This window comes from Neoarius graeffei, chromosome 2 (assembly GCF_027579695.1).
Source record: "Neoarius graeffei isolate fNeoGra1 chromosome 2, fNeoGra1.pri, whole genome shotgun sequence".
Taxonomy (NCBI): Eukaryota; Metazoa; Chordata; class Actinopteri; order Siluriformes; family Ariidae; genus Neoarius; species Neoarius graeffei.
The window spans coordinates 83,824,269-83,842,268 of record NC_083570.1 but is presented as its reverse complement, the minus strand read 5'-3'; the positions used below and the strand labels follow the sequence as shown (position 1 = coordinate 83,842,268).

At 40.4% G+C, this 18,000-nt stretch overlaps 1 protein-coding gene across 1 annotated transcript in view; it reads right to left on the bottom strand.

The window, feature by feature from the left end:
• The window catches only part of b4galnt4a (beta-1,4-N-acetyl-galactosaminyl transferase 4a), a 373,302-nt gene that overhangs the window by 23,889 nt on the left and 331,413 nt on the right, over positions 1 to 18,000 (bottom strand). Inside the window, exons 9-11 of the mRNA XM_060915089.1 lie at positions 15,076 to 15,142; positions 320 to 463; positions 85 to 194 (exon numbers count right to left, since the gene is read on the bottom strand). Of these exons, the coding sequence (XP_060771072.1) occupies positions 85 to 194; positions 320 to 463; positions 15,076 to 15,142 (321 nt within the window). The remainder of the gene's footprint in view (positions 1 to 84; positions 195 to 319; positions 464 to 15,075; positions 15,143 to 18,000) is intronic.

Sequence of the window (18,000 nt, the reverse complement as noted above, 5' to 3'; positions counted from 1 at the left end):
TCCAAACATTTCTTCATTCCAATACACTAATTTTCATTAATCCATATGCGTCTCTGTGTGTACATGTGTATGTGAGGAACTCACAAACTGCAGGCCTTGGTAGCGTGCAATGGGGAAGTCTTTAACCACATATGTGGGCGAGTACAGACAAGGTGGTAGCACGTTCTCCAGCCGAGAAGGGTCAATCATCGGAGCTGCAAAGCCAGAGAGGCAGAAAGAGAGAAGAAATAAAGGTTAGACTTCATTTACGTGGTCCGTTCAGTGCACGACTAACACAGTGAACAGGAAACGTGATAAGGAGCATCAGATAAAGGCTCACTCCTGAAGAAGGTGTCACGTGGGTCGGGTTTCAGCATGTCGGCGCCGTGCTGCCTGCTGGTCTGAGTCTCCACGGGGAGTCGACTGTGGCTGGCCAGCGTCTGAGGGATGTGATCCACGCTGTTCATCTTCAAATCGCTCTCATCTTTCACACAGAGACAGAGGGGAAGGGAGAAATTGTGCATGCTGTTTTAGTTCATTATCGATCAATAGATAGATTCAGTTTTCCATGAAGAACCAGCATTCGAAAACCAGCCACAGTGCAGTCCTTGGGGAGAGATGAGAGAGCATTTCAAATGCATTAAATTCAAGTGACTCACCAATATGCACAAGTACGACCCCAAAGCACTGAGTGTTTTCTTACACTTCATTTTGGTAGGAACTGATGGATCAGTCAGATTTCTGTTCCAGACTGCTTTGCTTCCAGGACTCATGTACGCAATTTAATTTCATAATTTGTGCCTAAAAAGACTGTCGGTGTGAAAGAGGGACTGATTACCTGTTGCTTGCTGAACAACCTCTGCTTCTTTCAAAGTTTTAATCAGAAAGTGTGTGGGCTTTAATCACAAGCATCCATCAGCCTAGCTATGCGTTCATCCACCAACCATCCATCATCCATCCCAGCTCTCTAAGGACATCTGATTTATGTGTGTGACACTTTGCTGTCTAATTGGAGTGTGTAATTAAAAGGAAAGCCATCATCAGTTAATCCACAGGGAAGTCAAAAGGAACACTACATTTTTTCAGCATTATTTACCAAGTGTGAACAGTACAACTGAGGAGGTGGATCGGCTCGTTCAGCTCAGACATTAGCAACACTAGGGATTAGAATATCAGGTGCCTACTGAGGTGAGATAAATAGTTGACTTCGCCAAAGCTCTATTTTTAAAAACTCATTCAGATAACACACAAAGTTGGCACAATGCGCAAGCTTTATCTCAACAACATAACAGCAGCTTGTTTGCTAATTGGGAAGACAATTAAGCATACAGCATTATTGTCAGTGGCACAGTGGGTAGTGTTGCCACCTCATGGCTTCACGGTTTAATCCTGAGCTAGGGTTACTGTCTATACACTGCAAAAAATGAGATCTTAGCAAGTGAAAATATCTTGAAAATGGCTGAAATGATCTAGCATTTCCTATTAGAAGAATACAAGACACCAATTCTGAGATTATTAAACCTAGTTCTAGATTGCAACCAACTTATTATAAGATGTCTTATCAAGTAAAAATATCTGTCCATGCAGCAAGATAATTTCAAAAGCATCTCATCTCATTATCTCTAGCCGCTTTATCCTGTTCTACAGGGTGGCAGGCAAGCTGGAGCCTATCCCAGCTGACTACGGGCGAAAGGCGGGGTACACCCTGGACAAGTCGCCAGGTCATCACAGGGCTGACACATAGACACAGACAACCATTCACACTCACATTCACACCTACGCTCAATTTAGAGTCACCAGTTAACCTAACCTGCATGTCTTTGGACTGTGGGGGAAACCGGAGCACCCGGAGGAAACCCACGCGGACACGGGGAGAACATTCACTAGTATTAAAGTATCAATTTTTTTATTATCAAAATTCTATTTATCTCATTTTATTAAATATCGGAATGCATTTTTGATCGCTATTTTGTCGCTGCTATAGCAAGTTATGAGTGTTTGAAATATGCTATGTAATATATCAGTCCATATGTCAAAGCGATGGCCGTAAACAAGATTCGTTGAGACCTGTGCGAGACTTCATACGACGTAAGTAAAATGTACAGCGGAAATCAAAGTGACCAACATCTGCCAACGTCGTCAAAAGATGCGCACGCCCTCTTTCGAATGCTTGTGTAATCAAGCCGGAAGTTTTGTTTGTTCTGATAGCAATCAGGAAATGAGTTTGAAAAACGTAGGCAGTAATCATCATTTAAACTCGTTTGGAAAACAGTTTTCAAAATGGCGGCACTGACACCTGGCTGACGCTTCACGTTTCGAAGTCTCGCACAAGTCTTGTGAAGATCGCATGGATAAGCGACGCCTGCCGCGGACCAAACGAACCAAATTCAACATGGCTAAAAACCGACTAGGCCGATAAGTATCATATTTAATTGCAGTTAGTTGCCAATACGAGTCACGATATAAGGTTACTAAAACCGAAAACGTAATTGAATAACACGTTAATTAAGAAATAAAGCAAGTTTAAAAATGACTTCAGTTCTCCTTTTAGTAATTTTCTCCTCAAATTCAGTTTTCAAATTTTTGCAGTGTATGGAGTTTCGGATGTTCTTCCCATCCATGCAAGGGTTTCTGGAAGGGCTTCCTCAGGGTTCTTTGGTTTCCTCCAACCTACCATAAAACATGTTGGTGGGTGAATTGGCTATGAGATATGACTCCTAAATGTGAATGTGTGTGCATGGTGCCCTGTGCTGGACTGGTGTCATATCCAGGTTGTATTTCTAACTCTCCTGAACACCAGATTCATCGCAAACCTGACAAGGATGTCAGTAAGTGAAGTGTTTAATGATCATCTGCTCCCACCAACCTAAATACTGTGAAATTCTGGTGAACATGATGCACTCTCACAATGTGATAAATCGCTGTACTCTTGCAATATGATTCATCTTATGTTTCCTGGGTAAATTTTTAGGCCATCATTTAACATTTAGTTCACATTCCACACTACAGGAAAAAGCTACGTTATCATACTGACTTATCTAAGAGGAAAAAAACCCCAGAATATAAGGAACATCACTGAAGACCAAAACCTGGGTTGTGGCAATAAATTCCAGATGAGCTGTTTAGTACATTTTCAAGACCCTTTTTTGTGCAGCATGTCAAGGACAAGGACCATCCATCCATCTATCATCAATACCGCTTATGCATCAGGGTCACAGGGAAACTGGGGCCAATCCCAGCTGACTTTAACCGAGAGGCGGGGTACCCTTTGCATGGCTAACACAGAGACAGACAACCATTCACACTCACATTACCTAGGACCATATATTTATAAATACAACTCCAATTCCAAAAAAAGTTGGGATGCTGTGTAAACTGTAAATAAAAACAGAAATGTGAGAATTTGCAAATCATGGTAACCCTATATTTCATTGAAAATAGTACAAAGACAACATATCAATTGTTGAAACTGATAAATTTTATTGTTTTGTTGTTTGTTTGGTTTTTTTTTAAATATATGCTCATTTTGAATTTGATGTCAGCAACACATTTCAGAAAAGTTGGGACAGGGCAACAAAAGACTGAAAAAGTTGTGTAATGCTAAAAAAAACCTAATTTGGTTAATTGGCAACAGGTCAGTAACATGGCTGGGTATAAAAAGAGCATCCCAGAGAGGCGGAGTCTCTCAGAAGTAAAGATGGGGAGGGGTTCACCACTCTGTGAAAGACTGTGTGGGCAAACAGTGCAACAATTTAAGAATAACGTTCCTCAATGTAAAATGGCAAAGAATTTGGGGATCACATCATCTATAGTGGGTGGCACAGTGGTGTAGTGGTTAGCACTGTTGCCTCACAGCAAGAAGGTCCTGGGTTCGAGCCCAGCGGCCGACGAGGGCCTTTCTGTGCAGAGTTTGCATGTTCTCCCCATGTCCGCGTGGGTTTCCTCCGGGTGCTCCAGTTTCCCCCACAGTCCAAAGACATGCAAGTTAGGTTAACTGGTGACTCTAAATTGACTGAGTGTGAATGTTTGTTTGCCTCTATGTGTCAGCCCTGTGATGACCTGGAAACTTGTCCAGGGCGTACCCCACCTCTCTCCCATAGTCAGTTGGGATAGGCTCCTGCTTGCCTGCGACCCTGTACAGGATAAGCGGTTACGGATAATGGATGGATCATCTATGGTACATAATATCATCAAAAAATTCAGAGAATCTGGAGAAATCTCTGTATGCAAGAGACAAGGCTGAAAACTGACATTGGATGCCTGTGATCTTCAGGCCCTCAGGCGACACTGCATTAAAAGCAGACACGTGTCTGTAGTGGAGATCAGTGTATGGGCTCAGGAACACTTCAGAAAACCATAATCTCTGAAAACAGTTCATTACTGCATCCACAAATGCAAGTTAAAACCAGATATAAACAATATCCAGAAACACTGCCACCTTCTCTGGGTCCGAGCTCTTTTACGATGGACTGAGACGAAGTGGAAAATTGTCCCGAGGTCTGACGAATAAAAAGTAGAAATTCTTTTTAGAGATCATGGACACCACGTCCTCCAGGCTAAAGATGAGAGGGGCCATCTGGATTATCAGTGCACAGTTCAAAAGCCAGCATCTGTGATGGTATGAGGGTGCACTAGTGCACATGACATGGGTAGCTTGTACATCTGAGAAGGCATCATTAATGCTGAATGATATATACATTGTTTCAGAGCAATATGCTGCCATCCAGACAAAATCTTTTTCAGGGAAGGCCTTCCTTCTTTCAGCAAGACAATGCCAAACTGCTTTCTGCACATATTAAAACTGCATGGCTCTGTAGTAAGAGTCCGGGTGCTAAACCGGCCTGCTTGTGGCCCAGACCTGTCTCCTATTTAAAACATTTGGTGCATTATGAAGTGCAAAATGTGACAAAGGAGACCCCGAACTGTTGAGCAACTGAAATTGTATATCAGGCAAGAATGGGACAACATCTCTCTTTCAAAACTACAGCAATTGTTCTCAGTTCCCAAATGTTTACAGTGTTGTTAAAAGTAGAGGTGATGCAACAGTGGTAAACATGCCCCTGTCCCACCTTTTTTGAAACATGTTGCTGACATCAAATTCAAAATGAGCATCCATCCATCCATTATCTGGAGCTGCTTATCCTGTACAGGGTCGCAGGCAAGTTGGAGCCTATCCCAGCTGACTTTTGGTGAGAGGTGTTGTACACCCTGGACAAGCAACCGTTCACACTCACATTCACAACTACAGTCAATTTAGAGCCACCAATTAGCCTAACCTGCATGTCTTTGGGGGAAACTGGAGCACCCGGAGGAAACCCATGCAGACACGGGGAGAACATGCAAACTCCACACAGAAAGGCCCTCGCCAACAACTGGGCTCAAACCCAGGACCTTCTTGCTGTGAGGCGACAGTGCTAACCACTACACCACCATGCTGCCCCAAATTGAGCATATATTTTTCAAAAAAACCCCAAAACAATAAAATGTCTCACTTTCAACATTTGATATCTTGTCTTTGTACTATTTTCAATGAAATATAGGCTTTCCATGATTTGCAAATCTTCACATTCTGTTTTTATTTACAGTTCACACAGTGTCCCAACTTTTTTGGAATTGGGGTTGTAAATAAACAAAGTTAACAAGATATTGAAATAAATAAAAGTATTTCATTTTCTATGCATGTGAGGTCTAGTTTCACATAGTGCATGCTCATTCTGGTAGTACACAAAAACCTTTTCAGTTTGTCCCCATAATTAAAATGACTAAAACAGAGGCTGTAGCTAAAACATATAAACTAAATAAAGCACCTGTAATATAGAAACACTCTAAAAACAAAAAAAAGGACAAAACTGAAAATAAAAACAGGAAATTATATACAAATTTTAAACTACATAATTAAACATTGAACCTAAAGCAGCACAGGCTCTCACTGAGCAGGAAGGATGAAGTTTTCTCTCTCTGTCTCAGTATTGCAAACTGAGTGATCGGTTTAGACATTTTGTGTAGTTAACAGCCTCTCTCCTCAACACGTCAGACACTCATTTGTATAAATATTGGCAAAAATTGTGCATTGACAGGCCATGAATCATGGAGGAATCACGTTAGCCATCATAGCTATCGTGTGATGGGGAAACTGCAGCAGATAGGTCCTGGCTACAGCGATTTGATTAAAAGCATCATTTAGCATAATGAGAGAGTCTCGCAATCCTATCTGGGGGGATTCAGGGTCACTGAATAGCTATAACTGATGATCATAGACATATTTTAATTCATGTTAAGGGACCATAAAGCAGCTGGAACAGAGTGGATGAGAAATGGACATAAAGGCTGACGAATAATAAAAAGATGATTGAGGCAGACATTTAGGCGTATGAAGGAGTAGGAGTTCCTGTGCTTTTCTGTCTCTGGCAAGAAAATCATAATAGTCTGATAAATTTCACAAGCTGCTGTGTGCCTCTGGGGAGGAAATGGTTAAGGATTGGAAAACTTGGGCTTCTGCTGGCTGCGGTTGCTAAGCAACTTGTGTCCCACAATCCCTTTCTCCCACCTCCATCAAACCAGTGTGGGAACTGAGGCGTAAACACAATGAATGACTGGAATGATTTCAGATTCTCATAATATTTAGAGACTAGTGCAAGTCCATCAAGCTTCTTGGGGAAATGGCGAAAAGAGAATTTACACAGGAATGCGAGAAAAGACACAATTTCATACACGCCAGTCAGTCGTGAGTTTCATTTCCACAGTAATGACATGAATGACAACGAAGACACACAGTCTGATGAGATCTGTGTATGACAAAATGATATCTGATGCTCATTCACCTGAGGAACTTTAATCCCATGCTTACGCAGATACACTACAGGTGAAAAGACATATGTGTCTACAACTGTTATTCCACGAAACCGAGTCGTACTTGAGCTGATAGCTATAAGCTATATATGACGAGATTGAGAGGAATAACTGTCTTATTCTATCCACATTCACTGGATTTTGAGAAACAGAGCATTTTTATTTTTAGCAAATTTGATCAATGAAAACTTCAAACAAAACGTCATACAAAATCATTTCCGCTTAGAATGTAAACAAACCGGCGAAATGACAGTAGCAATTTGATAAAAATGCGATAATAATAATGCTTGAAAAATTTAAAAAAAGATATGTTCTTACCATCAAATACTCTTATTCCATATTTTGTTGCTTTTTTGTATTTTTTAAATTTTATTTTCGAGTAGACTTTTTATTTTGTCCTCAGTTGGTTCAGCAACACACGCCGCCATTTTGTTTTTCTCTACTCAGTGTATATGAGCTGATAGCCTATTAGTAGAGTAGCCAATCAGAGCATGTGATTCCTCATATCCAGTGAACGTGGATAGAATATATATGTGTTATTTACCAGCTGGGATGTCCGTATCGTGAAATACTGTGACTGAGGTCTTGAAAGTACTGAGCGAGGCCCTCTGGGCCGAGGTCAGTATTTAAGGCCGAGGTCACGGTATTTCACCATACGGACCGACCTTAAGCTGGTAAATAATATATTTATTTTTTTCTTTACCAAATTCTAACAGAAAACGAGAGCGCCTGAAAGGGAAAACCGAGCCGAGGCGAGCCGCCATTTTGAATCCTCATTCACGGCTGTAATGCAAATGGCTTCCTCCTCGGTATACAAGTGCACTTCCATGGCAGGAAAAAAAACTACATTTTGCCGCCTATGTAGTCCCCTATTTATAGAAAATTGAGTCATTCAGGATTCAGCCATGTTTTTGCTCGGCATTAGCAACAGTTAGAGGTTTTTAGCTTTCTCCTGAAATGTTTTCTTTTATTTCTTCTTCCTCAGGGCAGTAAAACTCGCTTTCGCTGTGAACACTGTCGTTATCACTGTCCATGATGTAAAATTAATGCTATTCTCCTGAGAAATGCTGGCAAAATTTATAAGATTTTTGATAAAAATCTTATAAATAAATCTTCTTTAAAAAAAAGATAAATGTTGACAAAAATTGCTACTATGTTTGTTGTTGTGAATGAGCGAGTCGCCAGAGGTCTGTATCTGGGGCCTGTAACTGGGGTCCGTATCGTAGGATACGGACCCGCTCGCCAGCCAATCAGAGCGCAGGATTTGATGGAAACCGGAACGTGAAAAAAAAATTAACAGTTATTCCACAAAATCGAGCCGTACATGAGCTGATAGCCGATGAGACTTGTAGCACCGAGTTGGCTATAAGCCATGTACGATGAGACTGAGTGGAATGACTGTTTTATTCTATCCACATTCACTGGATTTTTCAGAAACAGAGCATTTTATTTTAATTTTTTGCAAATTTGATGAATAAAAACTTTATACAAAATGTCTGACAAAATCATATCCGCTTAGAATGTAAATAAACTGCCAAAATGACAATAGCAATTTTTGAAAAATGCTATAATAATAATTCTTGAAAAATAAAAAAGTTATGTTCTTACCATCAAATACATATTTTCCATAACAAATTCCATATTTTGTTGCCATTTTTTGGGTTTTGTTTTTGAGTAGTTTTTATTTCGTCCTCAGTTGGTTCAGCAACACGCGCCGCCATTTTCTTCTTCTTCTTTAGGTTTTTTTTGGTGGTTGGTAAACCAACTTAAAGGTGCATTACCGCCACCAATTGGGCTTGAGTTTGGAACAGGAGATATTTGGGGATGACTATATTCTTTAAGCTCTTTGTTTCTTTTAAATACTTGATAAAGTGATATATCTGACTTGATTATGCTCTGCCATTTTGTTTTTCTCTACTCACAGTATATGAGCTGATAGCCTAGTAGTATATTAGCCAATCAGAGCGCATGATTGCTCATATCCAGTGAATGTGGATAGAATAACAATAGATATCACACTCAATCTATGCCAGTTAATTGCTAATATTTCTACAAGCATTCTTCCTGTTTTTGAAGTGCAAAGCTTAATTAAATTTGCCTACAAAAACAAAAATTGAGTCATTTAAATGTTTATTTTACTGTGAATAAACTCTCCAGACTTTTTTCTTCAACCGAACAGTTTGTTGGAATAGCACTTCACTGTTTCCTCAAGAAAATCCCATTTGCTGAACAAAGCATATTTTCAGTATAAAAGCTAATAGGAATCCAACAATTATAATCATTTTCAAAGGTTTCTCTGTAATATTCTTCTAAATAGGAATAAGAACGTACATCTAAAATTTCATGAATGCAAATCATCTAGAAACCGTGATTTTTGGTTCTGATTAAATATAAAAATGCAATTTAATCAGCTTGTGGGATGCTTCATTACAATTGACTTTATTTTTCCTTCTAATGAGCCCACAGTGAAGACAGTACGAGGATGAAGTGATGAAAAGAAAGACTCTTCTGATGCATCTATTATTTCATGATTGCTAGAAGTAATTAAACATTGTTCACGTACACACTTCAAAATGAATCAGCACTGTGTGCAGCAGCAGCAGCTGCCCAAAGCATTTTCTGCTGCCACATCTGTTTGTAAAATCAGAGATCTCTATCCATCTCATCTCATTATCTCTAGCCACTTTATCCTTCTTCAGGGTCACAGGCAAGCTGGAGCCTATCCCAGCTGACTACGGGCGAAAGGCGGGGTACACCCTGGACAAGTCGCCAGGTCATCACAGGGCTGACACATAGACACAGACAACCATTCACACTCACATTCACACCTACGCTCAATTTAGAGTCACCAGTTAACCTAACCTGCATGTCTTTGGACTGTGGGGGAAACCGGAGCACCCGGAGGAAACCCACGCAGACACGGGGAGAACATGCAAACTCCGCACAGAAAGGCCCTTCGCCGGCCACGGGGCTCGACCCCAGACCTTCTTGCTGTGAGGCAACAGCGCTAACCACTACACCACCGTGCCGCCGATCTCTATCCAGATGACACAAAAATCATCAGACCACCCTTGAGGAGAGGATTTTGGGACAGAAGTAACACCTTTAAATACAGAATTGTCTCAACCCTCCCATGGATAACTAATAATGTCTTAAAAAGCTTGAGGACTCTCGCCTACAAATGCAAGATAGCATAATGAAATATAGGGACAATCCTTAAATATTAAAAAGTCAAATCTGCTGCCTGATTAACTTAGTGTCACTGGTCAGACTTGGGTTTTTTTCCAAGAAAATCCACATATGTTGTAGGAGCTACAGTGCGACTTTTATTTGACCATTTTTGAAGGTTGAATGTGTCATGAATGGACACAAATACAGGTTTATTGGCAAAGCAGACAAACCCAAAAGGACGGAAAGAGACAAAGTCAAAGTACATGCCAGGGTTCAGGTGATTAACAAATGTAGTAGACTAATTAGCGCAAACTCAATTCAAACTCAACTGAATTAATCATGGTCAAAAACTCTAATAATGTGCTTACTAAAATAAAGGCTTCCTAACACTGGCTAGTGATGAACGAGGAGCAATACTTTGCAATGAGCTGAGGTTTGAGGCGCGCACACGTAGTAAGTAATTAGAAGTCCAGGAAGTGAGAGTAAGGCAGTGGGTTATGTGATGGATTGGACAGTTTTGTAGTGGAGGATTCTGGGAAATGAAGCTAGCATTTATAAACAGGATTGGTATGACTGCTTTATCCTGGTCACAATGAATCCAGAGCCAATCCTAGGAACACTTGGCGGAAATGAGAATACACCCTGAACGGGACACCCATCACAAGATATCATGTACACACACACACACACACAGGGATAAATTACTCAAGAGCAATTTATTATAGTCAGGCTAACAACTGCAATGCTTTTGGGAAGTCAAAGGAAACCACAGATCCTGGTGGAAACCCACACAACTCCACTACTCTGCCTCCTGATTCATTCTTGCGACATAAAACTGTTTATATAACCAGATGAAACTGTCACATCTGAGCTAGCTATCCTTCATACAGTATCCCTATTTAAGATGAAACATTACTGATAAACATCTGATTGGCAATTTGTTCATTTTGTAGAACCCCAATTCCAAAAAAGTTGGGATGCTGTGTAAACTGTAAATAAAAACAGAATGCAATAATTTGCAAATCATGGAGACCCTATATTTAATTGAAAATAGTACAAAGACAACATCAAATGTTGAAACTGATAAATTTAATTTATTTATTTTTGAAAAATATATGCTCATTTTGAATTTGATGTGAGCAACACGTTTCAGAAAAGTTGGGACGGGGCAACAAAAGACTGAGAAAATTGTGCAATGCTAAAACCAAAAAAAACCAAAATAAAACTAATTTGGTTAATTGGCAGCAGGTCAGTAATATGACTGGGTATAAAAAGAGAATCCCAGAGAGGCGGAGTCTTTCAGAAGTAAAGATGGGGAGGCATTCACCGCTCTGTGAAAGACTGCGTGAGCAAACAGTGCAATGATTTAAGAATAACGGTCCTCAATGTAAAATTGCAAAGAATTTGGGGATCACATCATCTATGGTACATCTATGGTCTGGAAAAGCAGACACATGTCTGTAGTGGAAATCAGTGTATGGGCTCAGGAACGCTTCAGAAAACCATTGTCTGTGAAAACAGTTCATTACTGCATCCACAAATGTAAGTTAAAACCAGATATAAACAATATCCAGAAACACCGCCACCTTCTCTGGGCCCGAGCTCTTTTACGATGGACTGAGGCGAAGTGGAAAATTGTCCCGAGGTCTGACGAATCAAAAGTTGAAATTCTTTTTAGAAATCATGGACACCACGTCCTCCAGGCTAAAGAGGAGAGGGACCATCCGGCTTATCAGTGCACAGTTCAAAAGCCAGCATCTGTGATGGTATGAGGGGACATTAGTGCACATGACATGGGTAGCTTGTACATGAATGATATATACACATTTCAGAGCAATATGCTGCCATCCAGACAAAATCTTTTTCAGGGAAGGCCTTCCTTCTTTCAGCAAGACAATGCCAAACTGCTTTCTGCACATATTAAAACTGCATGGCTCCGTAGTAAGAGAGTTCAGGTGCTAAACTGGCCTGCCTGCAGTCCAGACCTGTCTCCCATTTAAAACATTTGGTGCATTATGAAGTGCAAAATATGACAAAGGAGACCCGAACTGTTGAGCAACTGAACTTGTATATCAGGAAAGAATGGGACAACATTTCTCTTTCAAAACTACAGCAACTGGTCTCCTCAGTTCCCAAATGTTTACAGAGTGTTGTTAAAAGTAGAGGTGATGCAACACAGTGGTGAACATACCCCTGTCCCAACTTTTCTGAAATGTGCTGCTGACATCAAATTCAAAATGAGCCTATATTTTTCAAAAAAACAATAAAATTTCTCAGTTTCAACATTTGATATATTGTCTTTGTACTATTTTCAATGAAATATATATGATTTCTTTGATTTCCAAATCTTCACATTCTGTTTTTATTTACAGCTTACACAGCATCCCAACTTTTTTGGAATTGAGGTTGAAGTTAAATTAATCCCTTAGCATGCAGCCACACTATCAAAACCTTTTTTAAATCACATTTCCATAATACAGTATCAATACTGCTAACCCCATATAAGTAAATAATAAAACATAACAAGGATTGCTGTTATAGGAAAATAATAGTTATTTTTACCACGCAGAAGTTGATTATTTTCCTATAACATCATGTCCCAAAGTGTTTTATTCCCCTAACGGCACCGCAATATCACGGGCGCAGATAGAGGGGGGGACGGGGGGGATTCGTCCCACCCAGATTTAAATTCACCTCGTTCGGTCCCCCCCACTTATAGGCAGGAAAAAACGTCTATGCTGTCTTTCACTGCATAAGGCAAACCTCACGGAAAAATCAAAAGACTAATTACCATTCGGTTTATTGAGGTGCACAGCAGTACACACATAGCTGCAACTGCGCAGATTGCACAGGTTGCGAGCTCGAGCTTGGTTGCTATGGTTACCCGCGCCTCCTAGTTCAGGACCCCAACACGGCATGATGAAGGGTGCCAAAAGGCAGAAAACGATTGCATCATTTTTAAAAAAAAAAAACCGACTGTAAGTAAACTGTGCCTTACTTTATCATCTCATCTCATCTCATTATCTGTAGCCGCTTTATCCTGTTCTACAGGGTCGCAGGCAAGCTGGAGCCTATCCCAGCTGACTACGGGCGAAAGGCGGGGTACACCCTGGACAAGTCGCCAGGTCATCACAGGGCTGACACATAGACACACAACCATTCACACTCACATTCACACCTACGCTCAATTTAGAGTCACCAGTTAACCTAACCTGCATGTCTTTGGACTGTGGGGGAAACCGGAGCACCCGGAGGAAACCCACACGGACACGGGGAGAACATGCAAACTCCACACAGAAAGGCCCTCGCCAGCCCCGGGGCTCAAACCCAGGACCTTCTTGCTGTGAGGCGACAGCGCTAACCACTACACCACCGTGCCGCCTTACTTTATCATATCACCTTGCAATTTTTTGATAGTCTGTTCAAAGTAATGTCGTAGTGAAAGTAAACTCGTACGGAGTAGAGATGCCTTTCTGGTAGCCTCCTTCTTTCGGTGGTAGCCTGTAGATACAGTGCTCAGAAGGCAGTTTTAATGTTTAATCTGGCGTTCCCTGCCATAATTTCAGCGAGCATATTGTTTCATAAGGAAACTTTGCGAAGAGTTGTTGACTGACTGCCGCTCACGCAACACACAGGCATAGTTAGAAAGTCAGGATGCACTGGTTTACACTTTACACACACACACGTAGCCCAGCCTCTCGCTATGTTTAACAGGTGGAACTTAGCGGTTTTAAAACTAGTTTTGCAGTTTTGCAATTTCTGTGCATGATGATAATGTGTAAACTTTGGATTTCCATAGGCTATGTTAAAATGTTATGTCACACTTTTATTTCCCACCATAAGTTGTAAAATGAATAGAAAATATAGTCAAGACATTTTTCTGGCCATTTTGAGCATTTAATCGACCCCACAAATGTGATGCTCCAGAAACTCAATCTGCTCAAAGGAAGGTCAGTTTTATAGCTTCTCTAAAGAGCTCAACTGTTTTCAGCTGTGCTAACATGATTGTACAAGGGTTTTCTAATCATCCATTAGCCTTCTGAGGCAATGAGCAAACACATTGTACCATTAGAACACTGGAGTGAGAGTTGCTGGAAATGGGCCTCTATACACCTATGGAGATATTGCACCAAAAACCACACATTTGCAGCTAGAATAGTCATTTACCACATTAGCAATGTATAGAGTGCATTTCTGATTAGTTTAAAGTGATCTTCATTGAAAAGAACAGTGCTTTTCTTTCAAAAATAAGGACATTTCAAAGGGACCCCAAACTTTTGAACAGTAGTGTGTGTGTGTGTATATATATATATATATATATATATATATATATATATATATATATATATATACACACACAAAATGGAATCATTTGCTGGCAGCTCAGTCCCCCCCAGTTCAAAATTCCTAAAGCCAGGAAGAGCAAAGTCCTCTGTCATGCAGACTTTCCCTTGGAGGAAAAGGTCCTGAATTTCACAAAGTGCTGAAACTGGAGATTCCTTCCATAAATGTTCAACAAGAGCCTCCTCAGAGAAAACCTCCACATATCACTGATTAGGCATATTCTTTGAGCTGTTACTATAGAAACAAAAACATGTTAAAACAAGAACATTCATGTAAACCTGCCATTTTAATCACAGCCTGTACTACTGTACTTCTGTACTATCAATAGCTTCGAACAAATTAGATGACAGAATTCAACAGCACTGCTGTTATATTATAAACATACACAGTAAACGGAGTGCTACTGTTTAGCTCACATTACTATGACTTCACCACCTTCTAAGTCCCTACCCACCGATGACATCTCCTGTCAAATCAAACCCTGCCGAATAGGAGAATCCTGTTATGTTTGAGAAGTTGGATATATCATCAACCTAAGAACATGCAGTGCTAGTTTCTCGAGTATACTACAGCTAGAACAACACTGAAAGTCACGAGCAGTGAGGAGTTGCACGGAGTGTTGTGACTGAGATGGTGTGACAGATGATCAAGTGGTTTGAGGTGAAGGAAGAATACATGTACTGTGTGTGTGGGTGTGTGTGTGTGTGTGTGTATACACCCAGGGGAGCTTACCTGTGTACAGGGAGATATATGCAGAATCAATGACCTCATATTTTAGGCCTGGCAGGAAAGGTCGCCACTGTAGTGGAGAGAGAGAGAGAGAGAGAGAGAGAGAGAGAAAACTTCAGAAAAGGACATCTTCACCTGAAAAGATGAGTCTGGACACCAAGAGGACAAGCTATCCACATTATCCTTCATTCAACTTACTCTCAGCACGCAAGGTCACCTTTCATATGTGTGTCAGACACACAAGCTCTCATAGTAAGGACACACACACACACACACACACTTACACACACGTACACACACACTGTATTGTGGCAACCCCACAACTGACTGGCTACAAGTCTTTTAAAGACATTCAGAAATTACCACGTCACTTCTTGTTATCTTTCCACTAATGTGAGGTGACAAGGCGTTTTCCACACTCTGAATTGAGATCTCACACACACACACACACACACACACACACACACACACACACACACACACACACACATACACACACAGGTAAAAGCCTAAACATGATATATATGTACATGAACCATATTCTGTTAGATTACACAATTCAATTTCCCTGCAATTTGTTCCTGAGTTTTACTGTGAATGTTGAATGTTTTCTAACAGGCACACAGCTGAAGGTGAACCTGAAGGCAGACTACAGGATGCAGGGTGGAGACAGAGCTGCTGTGCACTGGGACACCACTGTACACGCAGGGCACTTCAGTACACACTATCAACACCATCAATCACTGCCGCCTCTCTGGAGCTGTGAGACATCAGGCACCGTGAGTTGCTTGCTCATAAGATACGGCTGAAGAGCTATCTAAACCTGAGATCAAACACGGGGAGTGTTATAAGCTTTATTCAAATGACTTGTCTTAAATATATCAAAACTCTAATGCAAAAAGCATTTATGTTACTGAATTTGTTTTATTTACTTTCTAAAGTTGTCTTTTGTAGAGGCGTAAAGGAGAGAAAATGTACTTACTACAGTATATAATCTTCTTCAAGGGCCGTTCACATGACATCGTAACTGCGGATTTTTTTTACCTGGCCAAGCTTTGTATTTGATAACAACCAGCATAAGTGTGCGCGAGTGTCTGTAAGCTCAATTCAGTAAACATCTACAGATAAACTTGTAGCAGTTACATCTAAAAGAACGATGCCAGAGACCTGCAGTGCTTTTGGATGTAATAACAGATGTGGAGATAAGCCTGGTTTAACTTTTCACTACTTCCCAGCGAACCCAGAAAGATGAGAAAAATGGCGAGCTGCAGTTAAACAGGAAGACTAGATGCCAACAGAGCATTTCTGTGTGTGTGGAGAACACTTTATATCAGGTTAGTGTGAAAGCTCTGTGCAACGTTAAAATGTATATCTGGATGTGGGCTTTGGACGTGACAGATTTTATAAGACCTAATGCTTCGCGAGACTTGCAGCATGTTTATTATGTACTGATAATGTAGACACGGCTAAACACCATAAAATATGCTAGATCTAGGCCCTGGCTTGATTATTGCTATTAGAAGTCCATGTTTGAGCTTACCTTTGTCATAATAAGGAACTTTTCTTTATGGGGAATTTCCCATAACATTCCAGCACAAAACATGCCTTGAAATATTGGTAGGCATCTGTACTTTCATAAACCTTTGGCATCTCCAGTGCAGGCCTCGAAAAAAATCTCCCAGCCTTACTTGCCCAGTGGGCAAGCTGCACCCAAACATACTTGCCTGGAAAACAATTCCACTTGCCCAGAGCTTTATTTTATTTTGGAGAGGACAGAATGCAGTTGATTTTTTTTTTTAATATACAGTAGGTGAAACAGCATAATTATCCTAAATCCACAAAACCATAACACTAATATGTGCAGACACATTCAGAAAGAAAGAAGTTCTAGTAGCAGAGCAATTAATAATTTAGGGTATATTAAGCGGTGGAGAGTTTTGAATGAGTATAATAATACTGCTGGAGTTTTGTTTCTGTTATCAAAGGAACCCAGTCCTGTGCAAAATGTCACCGTGGAACCAGAGTGTAGAAATGAACCTACAGTTCGAGAGAGTTCTACACACGCACACACACAGAGAACTTTACAACAGCTACACACATGTGAAATGGAAATAAATCGACGAAGGCAGGAAAAACTATTTTGGATAAAATTGTTACTGTCCGTTACACACTGATCAACCTGTGTGACTCAGCTATGCCTCTGAATCGAGAATTAATGAAAAGGGAACTGAACATTAACCGTTTATTGAAATTATTATTACAAGGGTGATTATAGTTACTGTATGACTACTGTATAGCTACAACTGAAATGTGCTGATTCTGTTCGTGTTTGTAATTATTGTACCGTCCACTATTAGATACAATTAAAATAAAATATTACAATATTGTTTGAAAGCCTAGAACAGGATATTTTGTTATTTTACAAATAATCACACTTCAGATATTGTTTTAACAATAATAAGCATCACTGTATAAATGATAAAGTGCAGATAGCTGTGTAACTACATGGCCTTGGGGTTGATGAGACATGGAGGGGTGGGAATACCATCTAGCCCACAGTTTAGCTCAGAGCCCTTTGAGAGTAAATGCTTTGGCTTTCGTAACATTCTGTTCCCAAAAGCTGATGTGAGGAAAAAGTCTTTACACAAAGCAGGTTTTCTTGCTTCTGTAGTTTTTTTTCTTTTTCAACTGTTCTTCTGTGTCGGGACTTTTGGGGAAAAAGAAGGTATACTCCAACGTGTAGCTAATGCTAACGCTAGGCCATAAATCTGCATCGTCATTCCAGTCATTTCGAGGAATTTTGTACGGATCATAACCGCTAATAAACTCTAATTTCCGTGTATATCTATCCTGTGCTTCTTTCTCACAGCACGGTGGTGTAAGTGGTTAGCACAGTCGCCTCACAGCAAGAAGGTTCGGGGTTCGAAC